General features: G+C 40.4%; 2 protein-coding genes across 4 annotated transcripts in view; one reads left to right on the forward strand and one right to left on the reverse strand.

The window, feature by feature from the left end:
- Positions 1 to 820: 820 nt before the first annotated feature.
- Positions 821 to 3,546, forward strand: LOC105561365 (aminoacyl tRNA synthase complex-interacting multifunctional protein 2-like). Of its 2 annotated transcripts, none has more exons than XM_012011277.1 (4): positions 821 to 1,101; positions 2,336 to 2,482; positions 2,647 to 2,854; positions 3,069 to 3,546. In XM_012011277.1, the coding sequence occupies exons 1-4, from the start codon at positions 895 to 897 to the stop codon at positions 3,416 to 3,418; spliced, it is 912 nt and encodes a 303-aa protein (XP_011866667.1). In that variant the 5' UTR covers positions 821 to 894; the 3' UTR covers positions 3,419 to 3,546. The 2 variants fall into 2 exon arrangements, with proteins under 2 accessions (XP_011866667.1, XP_011866668.1); XM_012011278.1 differs by having other exon boundaries at positions 822 to 1,083.
- A 496-nt stretch (positions 3,547 to 4,042) lies between these two features.
- The window catches only part of LOC105561366 (protein sidekick), a 41,308-nt gene continuing 20,201 nt past the window's right edge, over positions 4,043 to 25,149 (reverse strand). Inside the window, exons 2-33 of one of the 2 annotated variants that reach the window (XM_012011279.1) lie at positions 21,362 to 21,457; positions 20,383 to 20,562; positions 20,101 to 20,314; positions 19,812 to 19,985; positions 19,479 to 19,687; positions 19,159 to 19,309; positions 18,638 to 18,765; positions 18,088 to 18,201; positions 17,204 to 17,323; positions 16,692 to 16,847; positions 16,444 to 16,570; positions 15,818 to 16,119; positions 15,408 to 15,593; positions 14,935 to 15,240; positions 14,378 to 14,704; positions 14,000 to 14,196; positions 13,708 to 13,917; positions 13,124 to 13,378; positions 12,782 to 13,010; positions 12,153 to 12,455; positions 11,804 to 11,990; positions 11,071 to 11,286; positions 10,803 to 10,999; positions 10,421 to 10,614; positions 10,067 to 10,306; positions 9,675 to 9,872; positions 9,429 to 9,570; positions 8,874 to 9,152; positions 6,933 to 7,090; positions 6,619 to 6,781; positions 6,138 to 6,460; positions 4,043 to 6,060 (exon numbers count right to left, since the gene is read on the reverse strand). In XM_012011279.1, coding sequence (XP_011866669.1) covers positions 5,818 to 6,060; positions 6,138 to 6,460; positions 6,619 to 6,781; positions 6,933 to 7,090; positions 8,874 to 9,152; positions 9,429 to 9,570; positions 9,675 to 9,872; positions 10,067 to 10,306; positions 10,421 to 10,614; positions 10,803 to 10,999; positions 11,071 to 11,286; positions 11,804 to 11,990; positions 12,153 to 12,455; positions 12,782 to 13,010; positions 13,124 to 13,378; positions 13,708 to 13,917; positions 14,000 to 14,196; positions 14,378 to 14,704; positions 14,935 to 15,240; positions 15,408 to 15,593; positions 15,818 to 16,119; positions 16,444 to 16,570; positions 16,692 to 16,847; positions 17,204 to 17,323; positions 18,088 to 18,201; positions 18,638 to 18,765; positions 19,159 to 19,309; positions 19,479 to 19,687; positions 19,812 to 19,985; positions 20,101 to 20,314; positions 20,383 to 20,562; positions 21,362 to 21,457 — 6,524 coding nt within the window. In that variant the 3' untranslated portion in view covers positions 4,043 to 5,817. The remainder of the gene's footprint in view (positions 6,061 to 6,137; positions 6,461 to 6,618; positions 6,782 to 6,932; positions 7,091 to 8,873; positions 9,153 to 9,428; positions 9,571 to 9,674; positions 9,873 to 10,066; positions 10,307 to 10,420; positions 10,615 to 10,802; positions 11,000 to 11,070; positions 11,287 to 11,803; positions 11,991 to 12,152; positions 12,456 to 12,781; positions 13,011 to 13,123; positions 13,379 to 13,707; positions 13,918 to 13,999; positions 14,197 to 14,377; positions 14,705 to 14,934; positions 15,241 to 15,407; positions 15,594 to 15,817; positions 16,120 to 16,443; positions 16,571 to 16,691; positions 16,848 to 17,203; positions 17,324 to 18,087; positions 18,202 to 18,637; positions 18,766 to 19,158; positions 19,310 to 19,478; positions 19,688 to 19,811; positions 19,986 to 20,100; positions 20,315 to 20,382; positions 20,563 to 21,361; positions 21,458 to 25,149) is intronic. The other variant, XM_012011280.1, reaches the window with a different exon arrangement.

Genomic DNA, 25,149 nt, shown 5'->3' on the forward strand with positions numbered 1-25,149 from the left:
CGCGTCTCGGCCGAGACGCTCGCGCGCTCCAATCGCCTACGCCGTATCTTCCTGCCGCTGGGCTGCTGTCAGATCGACGTACGCGGGCAGATGGCGGCACGCGCGCGTTCGAAATAAAAAAAACGCAATTCTAACCGCAATCCCGCGCGGCGCGGGGCAACGCGCGCGGACTCGCGAGCGCGGGGAGAATCGTGCGCGACGGGAGAAACGTCGGCGACGCGCGGACGGCGAGAGCACGATCCGCGCGGAGTCTGTCTCGTGCGTACGCCTACCCGCGATCACCTCGGTGGACACGAGCCCGGATCTCGAATGCGCGTTACGCGACGACTCGTTGCCAGAGGACACTACCGACGCCGCGGCGCCGCCATCTTGCCACGGTTCTTGATCGATAACTCGCGTCCCGCGGAGAAGCGCGATCCCCCCGCGGTCGATCCCGCGCGCGACGTCGCGATGCCGAGATTGCGTTGCGAGATCGCGCGTGCTTCTTGCTTCCCGTCTATCCACTTTTTACCTCGTTCGCGAAGCCGTTACGCGCGAACTTGCGGGCTCGCCGATCGCTCTCGTCGCGCCATCTGCCGCCGCCGAGGTCGGAGCTCCTCGCGCGACAAACTCGGTCCGGTGGGTCGAAAGAGGAACGAGAGAAACTAGTCGTAAAACCGAACGCCGGAGTTTTAGGAACGACTGGAACGACGGGCGAGGTGCCGGGAGCTCGCCGTGCGAATCCCGGAATCTCGGCGTCGTTACCGACGTTACCGACGGAAGCGCGGCGGCCGCGAGCGCGAAGACGCGAGGGGGCGCGCGCTCTCGCGCGCGCCCCGCGCACCTTTCTCGACTTCCGTTCCGTGCGCGCCGATTGTTTTCGCCGTGGGGACGCGTGGCCACCACGCGACGACGATGGAGGCGACGTCGACGGGGATGTACTCGCTGCGACCGGTGGTCGTCCTGCCCAGCGGCAAGTGTCATTCGCGCCCGGTGTCCATGTACGAGCTGCGAAACATCCACTACGCCCCCGCTGCCGCCGCCGCCGCCGACACCGCCGACACCACCACCGACGACGACGCGCCCGACGACATTGCCACGCAGGTTAACCGCCTTCTGCAGGTTTCCGCCTTGTTTTCGTTTCGTCTCCGTCTTCGTTTCCGCTCGGCCGGTCTCCTCGCGGTCGACGTACCGTCCGTGCCTGCGCGCGCGCGCGCGCGGCCGCCGCCGCCGCCGCAGCGAGCGTGCTGGACATGATGACTCCTCCCGAAAATTTCCGCGGGCGCACTGATCCGCGATCGACCGGGGGAGCGGAGCGGCGACGTGCGGTTCTTCTATCTCTCTCTCTCTCTTTGTCTCTGTCTCGCTCCTCGCCTCGGGGGGGCTTGATCGATGCGTCCCTCCCCGCCGCGAGAGATCACCCTTTTCTTGCGGAAATGTCGGCGATTTCTCGCGGAAATTATTGGCACGGGGCGGCGAGGAAGACGCGCGGATTAAAATACGGCGTGCGTGCGCGAGACAAGCCCGCGGTCGGTGACCTCGCGGCTGTTCCACGCGCGCGACTGTCAAAAGCGCGAGGCTCTCGGGGCGAAACTTTCGGGGATCGGTCGCGTCCTTAGAAACTGGGTTAATTCGATGTGTCGTTAGCGTTGCGTCGAACCTGGCCGGAAACCCGTTCGCCCGAGTGAATCGTTATGTGTCGCTCGCCGGATATTTCGTACCGGCTCCGTGATTGCGTCAGCCGCTAAAAATTTCATCAGCCAACACAGGTAAAGGCTGGTCTACAATACATGGAGTAAGCTGGAGTAAGGAAATAAATCCATTTTACTTCTTACTCCTACTTCAGCTCTTAGGCTTACTCTCGGCGAATCAAAGTGCCGTCAATCAGTGTTGCAAATATTTTGAAAATTATGCCTATATTTCAGCTACCTTACACCAAAAGCTAGAAGTCAGGGCTGTCCCTTACTCCACGTATTGTAGACCAGCGCTAATAGCTCAGTGAATCGCTGAAAGTTTTATTCCCCTCGTTTGCGCATCTCGACGATTGTAGAGTGAAAAAGTATCTGTATTGTAACGTCACGCTGTGCAGGACTGTATCGTTCGCACATCCACACGCGTTGCTCCTGGTGGACTTTACATTTGTATTGTTATTGTTCGATACAAATATCATAGCGCGGATACGATACAAGTCCAATTTGCTACATGTTGCTTTATGTCTGTATGTCGTAACACATTTCTCAGATTCATTGCTACACGATATAAATTTACTTGGCGTTTATATTGTGTACGCCAGAGTCAAATGTTGGCTGGAGATCTTTATATGAGGCAAAGTAATATTCAATATACTTTTTTCTAGGCATCCCTGCCGGAGTACGGGGCGTTGGAAGCCAGGCAAGAGAAAATTCTTGGCCAACTGGCGGAACTCAAGAAGCAAGTCTCCAGACTGTGCCATTTCTTGAAACAGTCCAATCAGATGGAAGTTGCGAAAGATGTGGCGGTTCAGGTTAGCGATGTACTGATATATATTAAACGTAATTGCCTGCTAAGTACGTATGCATTGTATTTAATTAGTAAGTGCAATTAATGCATCAATTGCGCTACGATACAAGTGCACTTTCATTAAACTGTATCACAAGAGAGATTGTCAGACAACCGTCGTGTTTGCAGAAACCAGTGTCCATCAAACTAGTGATTAATGTAAATCCGAGGAAGCCGCCGTACTCAATACTAGCTTTACAGAAACTTTGGAAGGACACTAGCTTCAGAGTGATATCGTACCTTCATTCTACTACAAGTGGTCCAATACCCATTGTTTTCCCTCAAACTACTGGATGCACTGCAAATGTTCTAGAATTAACATTGATATGGAAAGATGGTGAGACATAATCTCGATAGGTCGTGAGAAAGTGTCGTTATATAACAATTCGTTACGAGGAAGTCATTCGCTAGTAATACATGTATCAAAACCTTTGGAAAGATCGGACGTTTTCTTACAATCAAACTTCTAATCACTTTCTCATCGTTCGTCAGCGAGCTTTTAACAGTTTTCATTCAAGTGTTCCATATTTAATTGAATTCTCTCCTTTCAGTCCCAAACCTACAAGTTATTACAACTTCTTGCCAAATAGGGGGCGAAGTCAATTTTCTTAGATATGTGAGCAGACTGATAGAATCGCATTGTTACGAGAGCACATGCTTGCAACCTCATACATTGGATTTCGCGCTCGACTACACTAATTTATTACACCACGAGCAACGTATAGAAAAGGGGTTGCGCGAACTAGCCGATAAATTTGAGGAATGGTCCTGCAAGGGTGGATTCAACATTGTAGACATTGCAGTGTGGTCTCTAATTAAACAGTACCCTGGAACAAAGGTACCACAGACCCTCCGCAAGTGGTACGACCTATGCGAAGAAGCTTTTACAGGGGAAACTTGATTCAATAATAAGTTACGAGAAATATAAATCGTTTCTCTCTTTCGGCAAAGAACTTTGATATGTTAATAAATGAACATGTATATATTGTTTTCTATTCATAAAATCATGCGTTATTGATTTATACACTACACATGTCCATCTGATATTATTAAATCCTATTACTTTTAGTAGGAGCATAAGGCCTTTCGAAATAAAGATTACTATGAGAAACATAGGGCCTAGAGATTGCAGCAGTCGCAAAATTTTTAAGGTGGATAGATGATTAGCCAATCGCACGGTTGTGCTCGTTAAACTCTTGTATCTATATAGAAGGAGTAAGATACTCTGCTAGCTACTTTTTCCCGAGATGGCGATCGAATAAAAACCATTTTCAATTGGTTTTTAACTCGAGTTTTACAGTTCAATAGACCAATGTATATAATGTTCTGCGCCATGATCGCTACGTCCATCTGATATAGGAATTCCTTATTTCGCTGGCAATATATGATGAATAAATTTTAATTAATAGTAACATAGAACAATATCTAAAGATTAATTACAAAAATTACTACTTTTTAATCATTCACAAATATATAGTAATTTCAAATTGATAAGCAATTTCGATAATTCGCCGTGTTATAGAACTTTTTTTTTCCAAAATGGCATAAATTTTTATTAAAAGATTAACAGATTTTCTCTCAGTGTCCTATACGATTAATATTACAGTTGATTTTTATCCTTTTACGTCGTTACAAATATACGCGCGTGGAAATATATAAATAAAATAAAATTTGCACTAAACGTTCACTGGCAGTGTCGCGGAAGCATTAAAGTGTTTCTATAGAAACATTTTTCTTCGAAAAGATTTTCGCTGCATCTCGCGACGTTTGTAGAACTCTGTTTTTCTTAAAAAAAAAGTATTCAAATTATATCTAAATACTTATAACAAGCCTAGCGCAAAATGAACGAGCTTATGAAATACGAATCGGTAATTCTTACTTGATAATTGCTAGTTAGATTAGGTTCTTCTCTATGCTGTCTTTTAGTCAAGTTTCATTATTCGCACATTTTACGATAAACTTGACAATCTTCGTAGTTCTGTTCGATATCTGACTTTGGACGTATATTAATAAAACGAATGTTCAAAAAGATATGAATACTGCATCTCAGTAACTAAGATATATCTATGTACAATAGAAGCTCCATATATATTTGCGTATTTCTTATTCACGGGCCTGAAATAATTCATTTATTGCAATAACAAGGATAAAATATTTCTTAATAGTTGCTAAAAGCAACTCTTATTATAAGCAGAATTATAGAAAAGATATCTATATTTTTATTTTTCATATACATACATGAAACATATGCACATATCTTTATATGAAAAGTAAGTTATGTTATGTATGTGTAAATATATAAATTATATATAAAATAATATATAAAATAAAAATTAATATTTTATATATATTATGTATTTTTATGTCAAATTTTACTCTTTCTATATTTTACTTTTCGGAATCGCCATTTCCATATCCAAGACGGTTCAGCAAAATGTAAGTCCCGCGAATATGGAGCTTTTACTGTATATCACAAAACGCGAATAGATATAGTCCGCTGAATACAATGTGTAGCAGCATTATACAAAATCTACATTCTTACGGGAAGTATATATATATATAACATATTTACATGCGTCTGACGCGGCGAAAGTACGCCAGCGTAAGAGCAGATTTATACAGTGTCCCACAACTCGCCGTCTTCATAATTAAAGTGGACTGATAAAATGATATGATAGGCCAACGATTGCAACGTTAAGTCCAAATTGACATTTTGCTTCCTGTGAAAGCTCTGCGATATTGAGTCCACAAGTCCACAAATGCGTTTACGATAAATATCTTCGAAAACTGACAAGGATTGAATTATGCGAGTAATCGCGTACTTGCAACCGTACCTGAGAAGTATAACGAAAATAAGACCAAAATATTCGTTGAAAAAAAGAATGATATTTGGACTTACGCTCCTCCGCTCCGCAGGCACGAAAATTTGTAAAACACTCGTACGAGATCCGTATGCTAGCTGTTTAAATTCTTAAACTAATCCGAGAAAGTACAAAAGTTTCTATTAAATGCAAAAATGTCTTATCGAAAATTATAAATAATATATATATATATATATATCAATATATCACAATACGAAGATGCCTCAAGCTTGCTATAAGTTTGCTATAAGTCTATGCCGTCAGCACGCACGAAACACACGTGTCTCTCCGACGTAAGTCTTTCGCTCTATATATGTATATGTATAAAAAAAGAGACCTTGCTCGAAGCGAAGTGGTTGCGGCAGTAATTTTGATATCGATATACGGATAAAACGAAAGTTTCTCTGTGTCTCCATGTAGTACTGGATAATTCGGTTAATTACACGAACGACGAGAAACCGGGTAGCGGCGCTCTCGATCTAGCCATGTTGTTCATGATAATCTGACCACCATTCAGACTGACGACCGCGCTACCTTCTGGCTCGGAGTCCGTGTACGACGAATAATTCCGGACGGGTTTCTGCCGTTTCCACGACTGCCTTAACGAGTCGTTCACGTTCGCGTAGTGATTCACGAAGGAATGTGGATCGGACTGCACACTCTCGTTCTCGCTCTCAGAACCCTGTGAAATAAAAGCAGGATTACGGATTTTCTCTTCGTCAGACGTGAAGTCTCGTTCTGCGTTTTACCAAGAATTACCTGAGAATCAGTGGAACTAATTTCGGAGGGCTTCTCCGTGACGCTGCTGTCATCGGGATTCTCATCGTATCCCTTGAGACTCTCCTCGTCGCTGTGATAGGTGACCGATGCCGGGGAAGGCCTGGGGGGCGATTTGCCCAGCATCGTGGGCGGTGGAGGATGCATCGCCTTCCGGGCCAACGTATTCCTCTTGCCCAGAGTGCCGCTTGCCGCGTTAACGGCACCACCTGCAACCTGGCGCGATCTGTACAATTCCAGGTCAGATTCCTGCCTGTCGTCCGCGTCCATCGCCATCGACTCTTCCAGAGTTTTTTGCGCCTCTTCTGCAATCATTTATATTGATATATATTCTATATGTATCGAACTAATGGAATTGTATTACAGATAACCGACCTGTCAGCATAATATAATTTTTCATATTTAAAATTTACATAAAAATTTCATAATTAAATTTTAGAAACGTATGTTAAACTCAACTTACGTTTGTATTTGTAGCTTTTACTCTTCACGCATAATACTGCTATGACCATAATGATAATTATAATTGATATAGCGGCTAAAGTGACCATGAACCAGGTCTGTCTGTAAAACGGCCTGTGTTGCAGGTATGCGTATTCCAGGTACAGTTTCGACGGTGTCAAAATCTGGTAAAGAAATTTCTATTAGTGACACGTGCTGGCACTCGTAACAGATTTTGTCTTCAAACAAATGAATGTACAACAAGCAAATAATAAATAATCAAACGGGGAAATTTAATATCCAAACAAATAGTTGTTTCTCTTTAAATAAGCTTACCGTCTCAGAGGAATACGCTGGATAGCTAATTCCAAAACGGTTGTACGATATCACTCTGAACAAGTACGACGTGGACGGCAGTAAGTTTTGATAAGACACTGTATACTCCGTCAGTGGTCCGTTGCTAGTACGAACTATTGTCTGCCAGCGCGAATCGTCTACAATTACATACATAAACCGCATTATAATCTTTAAATTAGGCAGGTATTTCCTAAAGTTATTTCGTTTAGATACGTATACCACGACGTACATAATCCAATCTTTTTATACAAGATGTCTCATTTGTACGATATAATTTTTCAGTAGCAGATTCTTTGGTCAATTGGTAGTCGGCTTTTTCTCCAAACTAAATCAATGTGTGAATGCTAGTAAGCGTTGAAAATTTTAATCGTTTATCGATTTAAAGATATGTGAATTTACTGACGACAATGTTCCAAAGAAAACTGTGTTTTAAGACCGAAAAGTAATCGCGCAGGACGGGTTAGAAAACGGTATAAAAGTTCACACATTTTATAAACTATAAACCATTGGGTTACCTACTCAGAAACTATCTTATTTCTTATTAATTTATATCAAAATCGGCCTATGATATAATTATCTATTATTTTTTTCTTCCCACATAGGAAGAAAACTTAAACAAAATTTTTTTCCCTCGAAACTGTTATCACTAGCACACGTCTTATGATTGATCATAAATTTATTCTACAGCAGAAAATCAACTTCATATGATTGATCTATTATAGTAAAAATATAGTATTAATATATTTGACAAATTTAAGAATATAACAGCAATTTTTTTCCCAGACTTAATTCGCCAGAAATCCTCCGCCTTTAATTATTAATCAGTCAATCATTAATTTAGCCTTGATGATTGTCTTAAGGAATAGTTGATTTCAAACTAGCCAGAAAACGTGTCGTTAAAAAATTATGCAATAAAAATGAGACGTTATGTACAACAAGTGGATAGGAGATTATATTATTCTGGTAGCTAATTTAACACTTTGAGTGCCGTCCGTTTTCCCACGTGAAATTCTTCGTAAAGTACCATATATTCTCGATTATTCTCGGGACTCCGTTTAGTTATGGTACGACATACGCAACGTATGTCGTGCGCGCATGCATCGTCCGCACGCAAAGTGTTAAACAATAAGATTAATTGCTGCGGCGGGGGGGGGGGGGAAGGATCTAAATAACAAAAACTGCGGCGTTGCCAACGGACAGTACAACAAATCATCACGCTAATATAGTCAATCACTGGACCGTTTCTTTGTCAGGACAATATACGGTGTGTTACAGCGCTACACGGAGTTAATACATCTTCAGTGAAATCCCGCTTGAACGTGTAAAGTGGGTTTCTGGCGACGTCATGCTATGACATTATCATGCAAATTATTGGAAGTACCAAACGACCACGGCACACGTGGTACACGTATGGGTAACGTACAACGGACTGTCAAAAGCGAGATTGTTACGCTAACAGGGGTCTCACTATCAAAAACCATCTAATGCAACGATTGACGCTCAGCGTAGTTACGTGCGTTGACACTTACAATGCTGCCATTCTTCCATCGCTATACAGTTATAAAAAAGACGGTATTAGTGTTAGCAGAACCGATAATCGAGTCAAACGCGAATGTGAAATGATAAACGAATTACGCGGAATTTGTCTTATAAATCACTCTACGGTTGTATGTTCTCGTTTCGTAAAATTACAAAAAATACTCACGCCGAATTTATTTTGCAAGCTAGTTACAATATAAAAATTAGATGTACTATGTATGTGCATAAAAAGATATACATTTTTAATTTTTTGCTGTTGTATTTTTGATAGACAGCAGGATAAAATGGAGAATTTTTAATAGCTTTCTTGACACGTTTCTTTTACTCCTATTAAGTGTAACTAAATATGTAACGACGGTTGTATAAAGATCATTCATTTACCTTTGCGACGAGTCTCGATGTAATAACCGAGTATAGGACCTTTGCCGGAAGCCCCGTTAGTCCATTGCAGCTCCACGCTGGAGACCGTCTTGGTCACGCCGAGATTGCTGGGTGCCATCGGTGAACCTTCTTGCGGGCCAGTCGTGACGTTGCCGGACACCGGCGGTCCGAAGTCGATCGTCAGCGCGCGAACCATAAAGACATACGTCACCTCCTCCTCCAGCGGCTGGATAAGGAGACCCGTCTCCGTCACTTTTTGCTTAACTTGTTTACTGAAACCTTAAATAAAACATCGATAAGTGAGTAAAAAAAGCGAAGTATATTGTAAACATTTCTGCGAAGTGACTCTAATATGTGTGTGAATTTTTCTAAATAAATAGCGTGTCCATTTATAAATAATAATATATGTGGACACGTATTAATCAGCGAAGTACACAATGTCATGATTACAAATAAAAAGTAATAATGACAAGTAAAAAGATGAGTTGGAAACGTAAAGTTAAATTCTTGAAGTCAAATACTGTAAATCTTCCTGAAGAGATTAATTTGACTTACGGTCGTTTTGCTCCGCCGTTTCGTACGTGACGATGTAACCAACTATCTCGCCGTTGCGTAACTTCGGCGGATTCCAAGAGACGCGCAGACTGGTCATGGTAATTTCGTTAAATTGCAAATGATACGGCGGTCCTGGTAAGTCCTGCAATTACATTACAGAATCCAAATACCGTTCGTAAATATTCCTGTCGAAAATATCGACATTGTTCGTGAAACAATTACGATGTAGCGTTTATAGAAACTTACCTGTTTCGTTCTCACGGTAATTGGTGGCGTTCGTGGACCATCTCCAGCTGGATTAAACGCTAGAACTTGTATGCGATACTCTGTATACTTGTCAAGAAAGACTAAATTGTGCGTCAAACAAGATGCAGGAACGACTTCTATCTCTTCTTCCTGTTTTTTCTCTAAATCCTGAGGGGAGTTGGTCACTAAGTAAAAAATCTGGAATAATAAACAGAAATTTCTTTTTATAATAAACAAACATTTTAAATTAATAAAGTAATACTGTAGTGTCAATTTTCAATAATTAATCTATTAATCTTAACAGGTAAAACAAAGGTCTATGAATTTGTCGCGATTATAATTATTGAATTTATAAAAGCAATAACTGTTGTGTAACTGAGCGAAATAATTACCTTATATCCTAATAAATCGCCATTTTGCATATTGGCCTGAGGAGGTTTCCAACGCAAGTGGACCTCGGTGGAAGAGATAGATTCGGCTTTTAGATGCTGAGGTTCTCCTGTAGGGACTGCCTCACCTACGTACACAGTAACCGGCGGACTGGACGGGCCCTCGCCTTCAGAATTAAATGGTCGCACGACAATCTCGTAATATTGGTTCTCCGTCAAGTCGCTTAAAACCATTTTCGTTGCCTACAAAAGTAAATTAGTTATATTAGAAGCTACACGCAATTCATCTTGATATTATATCGTTGTCAAATTAAAATGGACATCATAAAGAAGAGATTAAAGATATATTATACGCACATTAATTCCCAGAATCTCTTCTTTCGGCGGTGCCTGAAGAGGCGGGAAATCCGATACCGGCTGATAAACGACACGATAACCACCAGTCTCGTGATCACCGCTCCAATACACCTCGTCGACCATGTTCCAGCGAACCTCGACGCTGGATGTTGTTATCGGTACAGCTTTCAGACCGGTGACACCCTTCGACGGCGCTGTAAGAAATGTAACACTTTTGTCAACGTTGAAAAATTTAGTCCAAAATAGTAAAAAGAACAGAAATTCAAAAAATTGCCGAGAAAGAATTTCTTTCCGTCCCACGAGGTTTTCCTAATTTTTCTAACAATCTATCCTCGCTAACGTTTCATTCAGAGTCTCGTATTATTTTATCCTTGGTACGCACCTGCAGGCAGAGTTTGTACTTGAGCGGATTCATTGCTCCATTCTGAAGGGCCTATGTCGTTGGTAGCCTGAATGCGAAACTGATAATGCGTGTAAGGCTTTAAGTTGTTAGCCGTGTAAGATGTCAGAGTGGGTTCCACTCTCTCGGGAATGATTTGGTATGGTCCGGAATTCTCAGACTGTTGCACTGTATAATATCTATTGAAACAAGAGGAGGGATTGATATACAGTTTAACGGGTAGAGTCATCACAAAAGAAAGATTTTTTACCTTAACGGAGCAAAACCGTCTCTGCCTGGCGTCCAGTTAAAAGTTATCTGACGACTCTGGATCTGCGACTTGCTCACTTGGGGTACCGACGGCGCTTGAGGACGTTCCCTGTTGTTCGTGGTAAATACAAGCGCGTAAGCCGTCTTACCCCAACCCAATCTTGTCTGTGCCGTCACGGAGAACATGTAATACTTCTCAGGCTCGAGTTCAGTGGCTCTGCAAGCGAATTATGGAGATGTTTAAGATTGTGGCAGAAATGTTATGAGTTGTATAAAATTTTAAACGAGCTCTTTTATATGTGTATAGTATAAATTTGTTTTAAATTTTTTACCGATTAGTTTAAGAACATTTGTAATAAAGCAAAAGGTTTTTACAAGTTCTAATAAGAGATGCTGCGTGTCAATGATCAATAAAAAAGACTATTGAGAATGTTAAAAATTGAATAAATTATTGTTTAATATATCAAGAATATTATACTACAAGTATTTTCAAAGATTTTAAAAATACGACTGCATGGTTCTCTTACGATATTAAAATTTGCACCGCGGTAGAACAAAGTAGTAACGAAGCGATATTGAAACATTTATTGTATTTAATCGTTAAAGAAAAAATTATTATTCGCATAAAATAAACAAACTTTTTGTATGTTATACCTCAAGTATGTTGGCTTCAAATACTTTGCTACATAAAATGTACATAGACAATTACATGGTAAAAGGAAAAATCTTTATACCTGAACGTTCTGTCTGAGGCCGCAAAAGTTTTTTCTTTAGAATCTTGGCGATCTTCGCTGCTGTTCAAATGAAACATGACTTTGTATGCGAGAATCTCTCCGTTGGGATCCTCTGGTGTATCCCAGATAATGCGCGCTGTGGTCAAACTCACGTCAGGGAAAGATACATTAGATGGTGGACCAGGAGCTGTGATAGAAAACAGAATGTTAAAGCGCTATCATAGAATTTTATTCTTCTTTATTGTTATATTTTCAATATTTTATATATACATTATATATAAAATTTAAAATATAACATTATCTCAATTGCTTTTGTTAGCGAAAGTTCAACTGCAATAAATCCACTTACTGTCTTCAAAGGTCTGGACTCTCACAGGTGGGGTGCTCAGTGCCCCATCGCCAAGTCTTGTGTAAGCTAAAACCTGCACGTGGTATTGGACAAACTTGCGAAGCTCCGTTAAGGTGGTCGTGAAAGTGGTGTTGCTAGGAATGTTCTTGTACTGGAAAGTCGATCTGGAATTCGCGCCGTAGTATACCTTAAAGCCCTCGATCTGTCCATTTTGATGTTCCACGGGCACATCACCCCATCGCACCAGGATAGTCGTAGATGATGTCGCATTTGCTTCTACGTTAATCGGCCCCAGAGAAGGAACTGAAAGATGTCACACATATCTATAAATTTCAGGATGTTGTATGAAAAATACATTAAAAATCGAACTTAATACAATCTGTTTTGCTAACGTTTGAGTTTCAATACATAATTATATTAGTGCCAAGTCAATTATTAGAAATCAATTCATATAGTTTGAAAAATTATTTCATTTCTAGTGTAAAATATTATACTTAATTTTTCTAACGTTCGTCTAAACTATATTCGATTATGTAAAATTATATAACCACGTTCGAAAAATTGAATTTTCATGAGTTGGCTTCTTTCTTGCGTAAATACATACGTTCAATTATGTATAAAACACACACCTGATTCACGAGTTCGTTCGATGGCTTTTGGACTCGCCGCCGAAGAGCCGACGTCGTTGAACGCTTGCATCACTATCTCGTAATCGGCGTACTCCTCCATATTTTCCAAAACGTATGAGTTCGCGGTGTGATCCTCGATAATGCTGCTCTTCGAGATGTTCGATCGCACTTCCGTGTAAGTGACATTGTACCCTCGCGGATTTCCGTACCATTCTATTTGCTGCAATGGCTACACAGAAGACAATACAACTCTTGCAATACAATCTCACTAATAGATATATCGTAATGCTAATCAATACAGGAATAATACTTGTCGCATGATAATCCGGTAACGATACTTACGATCCACCTGACGCGTAACTCGGTGGCACTCATCGCGCGAACCGTGACATTTTTCGGGGGATGAGAGGGCGGTGCCTGAATCGTCTGGAACTCTTTGGTCGGCTCGGAAGGCTGCGACGCACCAACGACGTTGTTTGCGATCAAACGGAGCTTGTATTGCATGAAAGGAGTCAAACCGTCCACTGTTATTGTACTCGCGTCGGGATCGGACACTTCGTAGAAGTTGTACCACGTCGAGTTCCGCGCTGTTTGTGCCTGAAAAATCGACAACCATTGATCTCGCATATTGTTTCTTTCGATTTATCTTCGGTCTTTTATTCTATCATATTGAATCTTCCCGACTGTGTACCTTAAGAATAAATCTTACAAAATTCGTGAATTAGTACGACTGAGAATGAGGCGCGATTTTTTTCAAATACCGATCCTTGGAACAGCAAACAGATAATAAAACATTATTTGGCATAAAATCAATTTTATTTCAACAACATTTTTGTTGATAGCAGAAATTTGATTATACACGAAAAATGTAACAAATGATTATCTTCAACTTTTACAAAGGGAGCATTGACTGTAAATTGACCAACCTGCACTGTCCACTTTATGATGGATGAGTTTCCGTCGAATCCTGGCGTGAACTGTAACACAATGGAAAATGCATCTATGTTGGATAATGCTAGCTTCGTAGGAGGTTCCGGTAGCACCGGTTCGACGCCTGACTGTATGGTCGCCACTTTTGGTTTGCCGGATCCAACCAACGTCCAAGCGGTTACTTCAAATTTGTAGTGGGTTAGTGCCTAAGAAAATGTTTAAATGGATATAGTCATATCTTTATTGTACCTTGATTTTGACTTTTTACTATATATTTTTTATAACTACCTGAAGATGCTCCACTTTGGTTAATAACATATCAGCTGTAAAGTTTTCGACGCGCAAAGAATCTGGGATGTCTTTAATCATGTATTTCAGTTGATAATGTGTCAATATTCCGTTCGTCTCTTTAGGGGGACTCCACTTAACCGTTAGCGCACGATCACTGATATCTTCAAATTGTAAATTCTCCACTTCTTCAGGTACTGTAACAGATTATAAATATATAAAGATGAATAATGTCTACAAGAATAATTTAATTCTTATTCATTTATAATATAAAGAGATATAAAGTACGTCAAAAATGATCTTTCAATCAGAATCATCTTTATTAATCTAGCAATATAATTATTAATTCTTAACTAGTTGTTGTGTAGGTAAACATACCATCTTCACGAGTGCGAACTTCGACGGCCAAGCTTCTTTCACCGTCGCCTGGATCGGTGAAGCAGAGCACCGTGATATTGTACGGAGTGTACTTTCTTAAACCTGTCATAATGGCGTTCTGCTCGGCGAGCGGATCGAATAAACTCGGCGGCACAGTCATCGATTTGTATTCAGTCGCTTCTGTAAAATTGCTGTCGACCCAGGCTTGCAATTTGTATCCCTGATTGATACCATTGATCTTTTGAGGATTCGGTGGCTTCCACCAAACTTTCACTGCCGTTGAATTAAGTGCTTTCGCTCTTACATTTGTAGGAGGTGCTTCCGGGACTGCAAAAAATTATTTCTTTTATCTTTAACTGATTTATAACACCAGGGTAATATTCTAGCATGTCAATCCATTATGTTTTAGTACTGCATAACAGTTTAGAATTATACAGCAGAGCGTTTAAATTGGGATGTTATAAAATTACAAGATTTCAGGGAAAAAATTATAATAAGTTAATTAATTTATATAATACCATAGAATTATATTTAAATTAATTCCTAGCGTCAATTACCTCCTTCCCTAGTTTTTATTTGCAAGCCCTTCGAATATACACCCACGCCTTTTTCATTGTAAGCCGCTATTTGCACTTCATAGTCCTTCCACGTGATTAAATCTGTAATAAGGTAATTTCTTTGCGCTTCATTAGTGATGTTTTGCATCGTCCACGGGCTGTCGTTGTATCCGAAAAGCGTGTATCTCAATATATATCCCAAGATGTGGCCGTTTCGGTATTCTTCCAGTGGAGGTTGCCATTGCGTTATTATTTCCGACGACGAACGTGCTGAGCCTACGAAACCAATCGGTGGACCACTGGGCGCTAAAAGTAGAAATAAAGCATTTAAATGAGATGCAACATCGAAATCGCACATCGAGGATCAATTCATAAATTTATCCATATTTTAATGAAGATACAATAGCGAGGAGAGGTACATTATATTATTTTCTATTGAAACAATTAAGCGACTAATTTTTCTAATCACTCACGCTCTTGAGGTAGAACGACGATGTTACTGGCTATTGACGATGGACCCTCGCCGACGCTGTTCTCAGCGCTAACACGAAATTGATAAGACGCCGCGGCTTTCAGATTACTCAACAATACCCACCGATTGGTCGCGGACACATTGTCGCGTTCGGTGACCCAGTTTAATAACGGATCGTGTATAGGCCCTATTTGCAAAAATAAATATGTTGTAAATTAAATGCATTATATAGAGATACAAAAAATATCAATTTTATAATTCCAATTTTCTGAATTGAAAATTTATAAATTTCTGGATACACGTGACACTAACGTTTACGGTTACGTATATTCGAGAGTATACAAATTTCACATTAACGTATTCAATTATATTTAGAGTACACTTGAGTTTTTATATTCGAATCACACTTACCCAGGTCGGACACCTCTCGTCTCTGAACTATGAATTTTTTCGTAGGGCTATTGCCGTCGAAGCCGGGCACCCACGTAACGTTGATCGTGCGCGGCGAGATCTTTTCGACCCGCGTGGCCAGGACGTTGATCGGTGGAAATGGCAATTCGATCACGCTTAAACGTGCGGATCGCGTTTCATTGCCACCCGGCGACACCACAGAGCAAGTGTACTCGCCCACGTCGGAGGGTCGAACGGTGACGATCTCGAGTGTGCCGTCCGATCGCATCTTCACCCTTTGACTCGCTTGCGTGTTTATTACTCTGTAACAATAGAACTTTATCAGTTTCAAATTTTCTATAGTGTCGGAAGAGTTTTAGGATCTTGTCCTCTCGATTCAAATAATTTCGCCGGTACCGTAAATCAACAATTTAATTTATGAATTAATGAAATTATCAAATTAAAAATACGTATATATATATATAATGTAAATAATTCTTAAATGTCTTAAATTTCAATTAATTCGATGTTTAGTCGATCGGAGAATACTCCGGTTAATATAAGTTTGAAAAGCTTGTTAAATTTCTGCTCTCAAAAATTTTAACTGACGTTATTCGCGTCATTATAATATTTCTCCTTATACGTACTGTCCATTGTGAAACCATGCCATATCGTACACGACGCTGGGGTCGTTTGAGACTTTACACTGCAATTCGGCGGTACGCCCGAGAAGCACGGACGTATCAACAGGTGGTTGGATGATTTGAGTCCGAACTGTAACAGAAGCAGATGATATACGACAACTGAGCAAAAGAACCGATTTCTATCGTAAGAAAGTATGCTATCATGATTCGTTTGAGCCTTTTTTCTTATAAACGTTTGTCTCGATAATCACCCATAACAGTCACGTATGCCGATCCGTTGACAGAGCCGGCTTCGTTCGCGCGGATGCAAGTATACTTTCCCGCGTCGTTCGGTTTCACCGCCGCGATTAAAAGATTGCCATTGTCCAAGACTTGTACTCTCCCAGCGATCTCCACAGGCATCGTATCTGTTACAATCAAATGGCATTTGTCACGTAAACGCGCAGGGAGATTTGTAACACGAGGGAGTTTGCAAATTTCTAGGAATCATAAGTTAAACGTTTAGCGTTAATTGCTAATGTCTAAATAAATGATTTTGCGAGATAAGTGCGTTCAATTAAAAGAGAGCTATATTGAACAACTACAATGTAATGTTGACAAACCTAAATAAAAGATTTAGAGCACATTTCCTAGAACTTTTGAAACATTTCTTGTATTATATTAATCTTATGTATCTTAATTATCTAATAATCGCACACCTGCGCGCCATATTGACATACAATAACTTAAAAAATAACAAGTAATTTAGCTTTGATTTAATTACCGTTATAATACCAGGTGACATTTGGCTTAGGCGCCGCAATCGCGTTGCAACTCAGAGTTGCATCTTTGCCGTCTAACATTGTCAGATTCTGCGGTCCATTTTCCATTATCGGTCTAGACGCTGTAAATCACAGGAATTGTGTCATTAAGATCGAATCTATGCCCGAATGTTTTCTCACAACGTGCAAATGAAAAAAGGGTGAGCAATCGTCGCTTGCAATATTAAACCCATCTGTAAATTCTCACCTCTTCTCTATCTCACTAAGTTTATTCCAAAAGGTAAGCTTATTTTTTAAGCATAACACAAACACATATTTAATAGCAAAACTACGCAAACTTAAAACTAAGTACAGTCATATTTAATGATAAATGCCACGTAAAATAATCACTAAATGCTAACGGCACTTATCCTGAGACATTCATAAATAAATAGATCTTATTAAAATTATATCTTTAATGTTTGAAAAAAAACAGGACATGCATGTCAGTATTACATGCAATGTCGCAGACGCGTGCTAAGAATTATCATTTCATTACGTGAAAATACAGCAAATCAATCCATTTAATGTTTCTTCAAAAATATCGTATGGTGTCGTATAGAAAAACACTCAACTATAATTAAAATCGTTAAATCACTAATCATAGAAAGAAACGTAGAATTGGTCAACGTCTTTCGCTAAAGTTCTATAAACTATAATGGTGGAATAATAATAAATATTCTAAAATGCCAACATGTGGTGCTGTTTGCCTTATCAGAGCTACGCGCAAATTTGTCACTAGGAGAAGCAAAAAATCGTGAAGTGAAATTTATACGCAGTCTTTAAGCATGTGCCGAAAATGATAATGGAAAAGAGAAGTGTGGAAATCTCGCTGCAATATTCTTACTGTTTTGATATTGAGAGAACATAAAACGGCGATCAGACTGGCGAATTCTGACTACATTGTAGCCAGCCGCCCAGCGGGCAACTCTGTTTCTCAATCCGCTTCCTAATTCTTCTTCTGTGCCGCATACAAAAAATACGTCATTTATATTAACTCTGCTTGCGACATTATTACGCGAAATGTCCGCGAAAAACGCGACTCAAATGTATTTCCCTTTAAACAATATTTGACACACGGCTTAACAATCTTGCTATTAGATAACATAAGAAATCACCTGTTACAATTTATATTATACATCGGCCAAAAAAGACAATAAATAAACAACATAACAAAAATTTTTAACTCACCTTGTATTCGAAACTAAATTATATATTTGCGTTATTTATTATTTTTCATTATGTCCCGTGACTGCTTACAGAAATTTCGACTTATGTAAAATTAAAAAATTGTATTTTAGTCGCGTGTTTTGCGAACACTCTGGGTACGGACTGATAATTTTATTTTATTTTTAGAATTTCGCGATACATTGTGGAAACTATGGGAAATTACTCACTTTTCGCTTTCAGCCAAGTACAACTGGACGATTCGCCGGCATCGTTAGACGCGAGGCACTGAAACATTCCCGAGTCGTCCATAGTTAATTTTTTAATCGTCAACGAGCCGTCTTCTTCCATCCTGTATCTGTGAAAGAGCAGTAAAAATGTTTAAATGTTTTTCAGAGTTCTAAGTCCCTCTTATAGACGGAAACAAATTAAAAAATATTTAACATTGTAAAATATTTTCTAAATTTAACCTTTCTTACTTCAAATTATCTTCTCTTCAATGATAATTCCTTTAATATTACGTACATATTTTTACTTTGTAATACAATATGTTTTAATGAAATAAAAACATTATTTCTCACCAATATCTCTTTCATGTAAAACAATTACAATTTTAGATTTACAGAACAAATTTCTAACAAAACAGATAATTAAAATAGAAATAATTGAAAAGCTTCTCTCTCTCTCTCTCCCCCTCTCTTCCTCCCTCAGATTCTAACGACCATAAAGACATATATTTGTCGAGGCGTACCTAGTCCCCAGTAAATGATCGACAGGCTCGGCATTACGGAACCAACTGATTGTAGGAGGTGGCACGCCGTTAGCATTACACGGTAACGTTACCATGGACCCGTAATCGCTCAGGGTCTTCTTTTTTAATTCCGTTATAAATGTCGGTTTTTCTAGAAGAGCGAAACGACAAATTTAGAAAAGAGTCAGGCCTGCTAAAAATTTTTTACAGCGTAGCATTTTTTAAAACATAGTCTCACGATTATACTCTTATCGGTATTTTACTGTATCATCATTTACACATATTTATTACATGTTTATTGTCAACTATAATACGCTTACCATATACAACAATGTTAGCGCTCGCATTTATAGTCGGATACCCGCCACTTCGCAAGTCCACGTGGCAGGAGTAAACTCCTGTGTAAGTTATGTTGGCTGAAATCAATGCGAGTGTTCTGTTCCACGAATCGTTAAAACTATACGATATCCTAGAGTTTTCGATCGGAATGCCGTCCTTCATCCACAGAGTCCTCAGCTCGTGAAGCGGTCTGAAACGATATTGAGGCTGCAATTTCGAATCTTTTCGAGAGCAAACATTGACAACATTGTGCTTGCGCATCGTGAAGAAAAATCATGATACGCAGCGAGTGGTAAACAGAAATTCGCGAATACCTGGCGTTCGCGATGCAATTTATATGCGTGACATCTTGATTTTTTATTATCTGCGTGTCCTGCGGCTTGACGATTATGGTGGGGGCCACCTCGGCGTACGGATCGCCGGTAACTTTCAGTGTAAAAAACGGACTGATTTCGTCCTTGCCCAATTGAGTGTTAATAGCCTTCGCTCTGTCGTGAACGATCAGAAAGTGTAAACTTCATTTGTCAGAAATTCTAAAAGAGCGACTCTGCGCGCTGCAGTTGAAGCATCAAGCAGGATGCTGATCGCATCAATTACACGAACCTGTACGAGCCTTCGTCGTTTTCCGAAGCGTCCAGTATGATTAACGTGTGATCGGTCGTGGCGTATTTTATCCCGTACGGAGGACTCCCGTCCGTGGAGATCCACGTTACGTCGGGGGCGGGATAGCTCTCGATCGGGGGTAGTTCGAGAATCGCGGCGCTACCCGACTCGACGGTCACCACCTTCTTCGTGAGATTGTCGAACGTCCCCATGTCTGAAGCGAATCGAAACGTCGGTAAACCCGATGATCCAACGTGTCCCGAACACGTTGGGGATACTCACAGGCTACAGCGAAAACGAGACGATTGCTGAATACGGACCCCACGTCGTTCGTCGCGACGCAATGGTACACTCCGGCGTCCTCCCGCCGCGTACTGTGAATACGGAGGTAATGCTCCGACGTGAACTCGTTGTTGAGGGGCATCCCGTCCTTGAACCATTTGTACTTTGGTTGAGGATTGCCTGCGAAGATGATGCGAAAGTTAGTTTCTCCCAGCTGCTTCGCTTGGTCTAACTTAATTGAAGAATGAAGAGGGTCTAGAAATTGTGTGAAGACATTGAGAAAACGGCACGAGCCGCCGCTGTCTCGTTAACAAGCGTATTTTCTGCGAGCTGCGATTATTTGTACGCTCTCCGCTCGAGTTAACGTGAAGAAACTCGTGAGCGATTCAATGCAAAGTCACGGACGATGCTGTAGATCGCGAGCTATCTAATACCATTAGTACAGGGTCATACGATTGAATTACACGGTGTTGGGCATTGGTGAGGCTTCATCTGGTCTCATCCGCCTGTACGTCACCCGATATTTCTGCAGGACAATGAAACGCCACGCGGGTGAACCTTATCCTCGATCGTTGGCCGCGGTACTTTTTCTTACGTTCGTTTATTTTGTTGTTCCAAAGCAACATTGATTGTATATTTGAATACAAAAATTCCGAAAAATGTTGACAATTTCGGCAAGTTGATGACGAAATAGGTCGAACTGTTGGCGAGATGGAAACTGGGTTTTTATTTTCGATAGCACATTTGGAAGAAGACAAAACTTGAAATTTGCAGTACCTCCAAAGGTCTTGTTACTTAATCTTAATATTGAATTAGAGCAACAAGCAATTAAAAAGGAAAATCTAGTCTTTTTCTGTTCAAAATGATACATGTCACAAAGTTTATTACCAGACAAGTTTACGACACTCTCTTCGTTCCTATATTAGGATAATCAAAGAAAGTCACGTTACGTCTACAACGTTACGGTTGCGATTCCTACCTTTCGCTTGGCATTGCAGAAACTTGGTGCGATTCTCGCTAAGTATATTGCCACTGTTGGACGGTTGAGTGATGAAGCACGGCTCCGCAAGTGGTTCTGCGAACAGAGAAACGTTTTCTTCTTCAGATTGATCTCGCGCAGGCCGATGGGCGCGGCAGACTGTAGATTAGGCTTACAATTCATAAGTACATAAGAATGGTTTCTGAATGGTTTCACTAATTATAAAGAGTATTAAAGAGTATGAATGAAATGTGTGCACGCAGAAGGCGCCAGCAAAGTCATTGTCTACCTACAGCAAAAACAAAATCATCAATATATGCAGGAGAATAGATCAATAAAAAGAAATCCCAGATGCGAAGTGGGTAAAGTCTACGGAAATGTAAATACAATATTCAATTGATTAAAAGGTAAAATAATAGCGGAGCGAAACGAAAGAAGGGGAATAAGAAGGAAGATCTAAGAAGGCAACGAATTAAAATATTTAACGCGCGTCGGTGCGATTTAATTACAAAATTTGAGTTTCGATATTTCGTATGGAGAACCCGATCGTAGTCTTGTGTGATTACACGTGGGTTCCACACGGTGCAGACTGAGTCACCGCGAGCGCGTGTAACGTACAGACGTAAGAATTTACGGCGCTCCGAAAAGACTGACGAACGAGAGGAAAGAATGCGACCGAACGGCCGTGGATGCCGAGGTGCCGAGTCACATGCAACGCACGTAAAGCCGACACGTGCACCCGCCCGTATCCACCGGACGTTCCACGCTCTGGTGATCTTGACACGCGGGTGTACCGGTGTGTCGCAACCTCTAGTCGTTCCCCGGTAGAACGACGGTTCGGTAGTGAACAAAAAGGAGCGAGGTAACGATTCGCGTCAAGAGAGAGCTTTGAAGACGGCACGCCATCCCTCCTTCAGAATGCAAAACTCTTTATTATGGTTTTCCAAACGGGGCAGCTTAGAGAAATGTCCGAAGACATTTATATACGGAATCAAATCATGGACACCGGCAAAGTTGATATTTTCTTAGCTTTGAACTATTGGGTAGACAATTGAAACGAATCATTTCTGTACAAAGTATATTTAATAAGCTAAGAAAAAGACAAATGTAGATCAACATACCTATTTCAATTCTCTATTCAAACAGTTCAAAACTAAGGGAATTTCCACCTTGCAAGGTGTTCATTATTTATTGTGTTTTTATGTATTGCAAAATAGAATACTTTGGTGAGTTTTTTTTACTAATAGACCAAAATTTTGAAGAAAATGTGCTCCCCGATTCAAGATGCAAAATTCGTTATAGTTTTCTAAAAATCTCCGAAGACATATAATTATCTTTCAAGAAGGCTACCTCTCGGGGCATCTTTTTACTGACAAACAAGAACTGTGAAGAAAGTGCTCTATGCTCCTCGATTTTCAACATGCAAAATTCTTTCTAAATTTATAAACGGGGCAGCTTAAGAGTCTTCCGAAAACATTAATAACATTATTTTTTAAGTAAGATATCTCATCTTTTTACCGATAGAAAACAGCTTTGAAGAAAGTGCGCTTCCTCATTTTTGAGATAGAAAATTCTGTTCAAATTGTTCTGTTCTGTAATAATACAGAAACTTTATTGCGAAAAATACTACCTCATCCAGGGTTTGAACCTGGACAATTGCCCACACTCCAGGCAGGCGTCTCACCAATTCGACCACTGAGGCATGTGATAATATTTGTCGCAATAACAGTATAAAGATGTTATCTTCGCGTCTATTTTTGAACTTTAAGTTGATTATATCGAATCAGAGCACAGTTTAAAATCGAAAAATAGACGCGAAGATAACATCTTTATACTGTTATTGCGATAAATATTACCACATGCTTCAGTGGTCGAATTGGTGAAACGCCCGCCTAGAGTATAGGAAAGTCCGGGTTCAAACCCTGGCTGAGGTGATATTTTTCGCAATTACTTGTTATTAAAAATGCGTGGCGAGTGTGGCGCAGAGAGATGTGCGCTGCTTGGTAAACAAATTAACTAAAAGATCCGAGTTCAAGTCCACGAACACCACTGATTTTTTCGGAATTTTCCAAAGGGAAGTGGTAACCACTGAAAGTATCCTGCCACACATATCCTTTTAGGAATACAGCTCTCCAGATTGGAGGTTTCCTTCGGCAAGATTAGCAGCCTACCGAAGATGAAGTAAATGCTCAAAACATCAGTTCATTCTGGTACAGAACTAACTGGACAAAACAGGCTTTTAAGCTTATCACGAAGAAGAAGATTAAAAATACCAGATACGGTCAAGAAAATACTGAAGCTGTTACTGCTGGCGACTTGAAGAAGATTCATATTAGACGCTTTTCAATCTTCATGACTAAAACTACAGTTCTGTAAACAGAACAGAGTTTAATTATACAAAAATATTTGTTGATCCAAAAAGATTTGTACGATCATCTTTAAAGCAGGATATCTTTCTACGAGATAAATTCGAATAATATATTATACATATTTGCGGAGTCTATAACGCGGAGTCTATAACGCAAAATCGCGTGACTTCTGCTGATTTGAAGTTGCGATTTATGATTTATCTGGAGCATTCGTTAGAACGTCAGAGGAAGTTGCTACGGATGTGTAAACAATAACCATTTACAGGCCGATGACGATCGCGGGCGACAAAGTGATAGTTTCCGCGCATCGTTACGTCTCTCAACCGGCAATTCATTCCGACCTGATGCACCGCGTGATGCACGGGTTCACGTTCCAATCGCACACACGTGCAATCAGTCACGCCGTATCGTACGATTCTAAGAACGGTCGATCGTGTGATCGCGTCGCACCTAGGCCGCCATAAATATTGATTCGGCCCGATAAGCACCGTCGACGAAAGGTACTTAACATGATACGCCGTATCGCTGGCAATATGTGGCAATATGTCTCGCAATCGTTTCAATTCTTTTCTGGACAAAAATGTTTTTACGCGTCTAGCGAAAATGAAAAGTTTTTGAAGAAAGTGTGCGCTCCTCGATTTTCAAGATGCAAAATTCCTTACGATTTCCTAAACGAAGCAGCTTAAAAAAATTTCCAAAGATATTTAGATACCGAGGGCAGCACTTCGCGGATGACGCAATTAACGATAAAATTGTAGTCCGATTAATAAATTTTAGAAAGCGTCTACGCGCTATTCTGTTTTTTAAATCCTTGTAAATAAAAATTTTGACCTCCTAAGATTTTTAATGGGTCAATTTAGATTATAATTTAACGAAACGTTGTAACGCGAGCTTTAATTATAAATTACAAAAACTCAGGTGTATAATGCTAAAGATCGTAAAGTCATGGTAAACGGATGCTTATCCTGGTTTAGGATTTAGGGCCAGTTTCACAAACGTTGGTTAACTGTTAACCAGAGTTCAGTCAATGCCCTATCTTTTTCTATCTTGTTCTCTAAGAAGAGACAGAGGATCAGTTAACCTTCGGTTAGCAGTTAACCGACGTTTGTGAAACTGGCCCTTAGAAAGACGGGTCGGGTTTTATCAATACAATTCTACTTTATCCGAACTAGCCAACGTGTGCTCTGTATTCCCTCGCATTCCTCGCCGCGTTGATATAACGGAGCACTGGAATCGTTATGAGTCTCTTGGACGCGAATGAATTAAAATTTCTCGCGCACAAGAAAACGGTTCACCTTCACGAAGACCAGCCTTTGAGGGAAGCGAGATTCATTTTACTTAATATATTGTCAGCGTTTCAGATGCCTCGCCTGTGCAAGAGGATTCAACTGAAGGATCCGGTTTCCGGATCTTATCTCC

This window comes from Vollenhovia emeryi, unplaced genomic scaffold (assembly GCF_000949405.1).
Source record: "Vollenhovia emeryi isolate VEMERY1.0 unplaced genomic scaffold, V.emery_V1.0 DF939208.1, whole genome shotgun sequence".
Taxonomy (NCBI): domain Eukaryota; kingdom Metazoa; phylum Arthropoda; class Insecta; order Hymenoptera; family Formicidae; genus Vollenhovia; species Vollenhovia emeryi.

Excerpts from the sequence above, each read along its gene's own strand:
- LOC105561365 (XM_012011277.1), top strand. The coding sequence starts at position 895 with ATGGAGGCGACGTCGACGGGGATGTACTCGCTGCGACCGGTGGTCGTC. Across the intron at positions 2,483-2,646 it reads CGAAAGATGTGGCGGTTCAG|AAACCAGTGTCCATCAAACT; the intron begins GTTAGCGATGTA and ends TCGTGTTTGCAG. Across the intron at positions 2,855-3,068 it reads AACATTGATATGGAAAGATG|TCCCAAACCTACAAGTTATT; the intron begins GTGAGACATAAT and ends CTCTCCTTTCAG.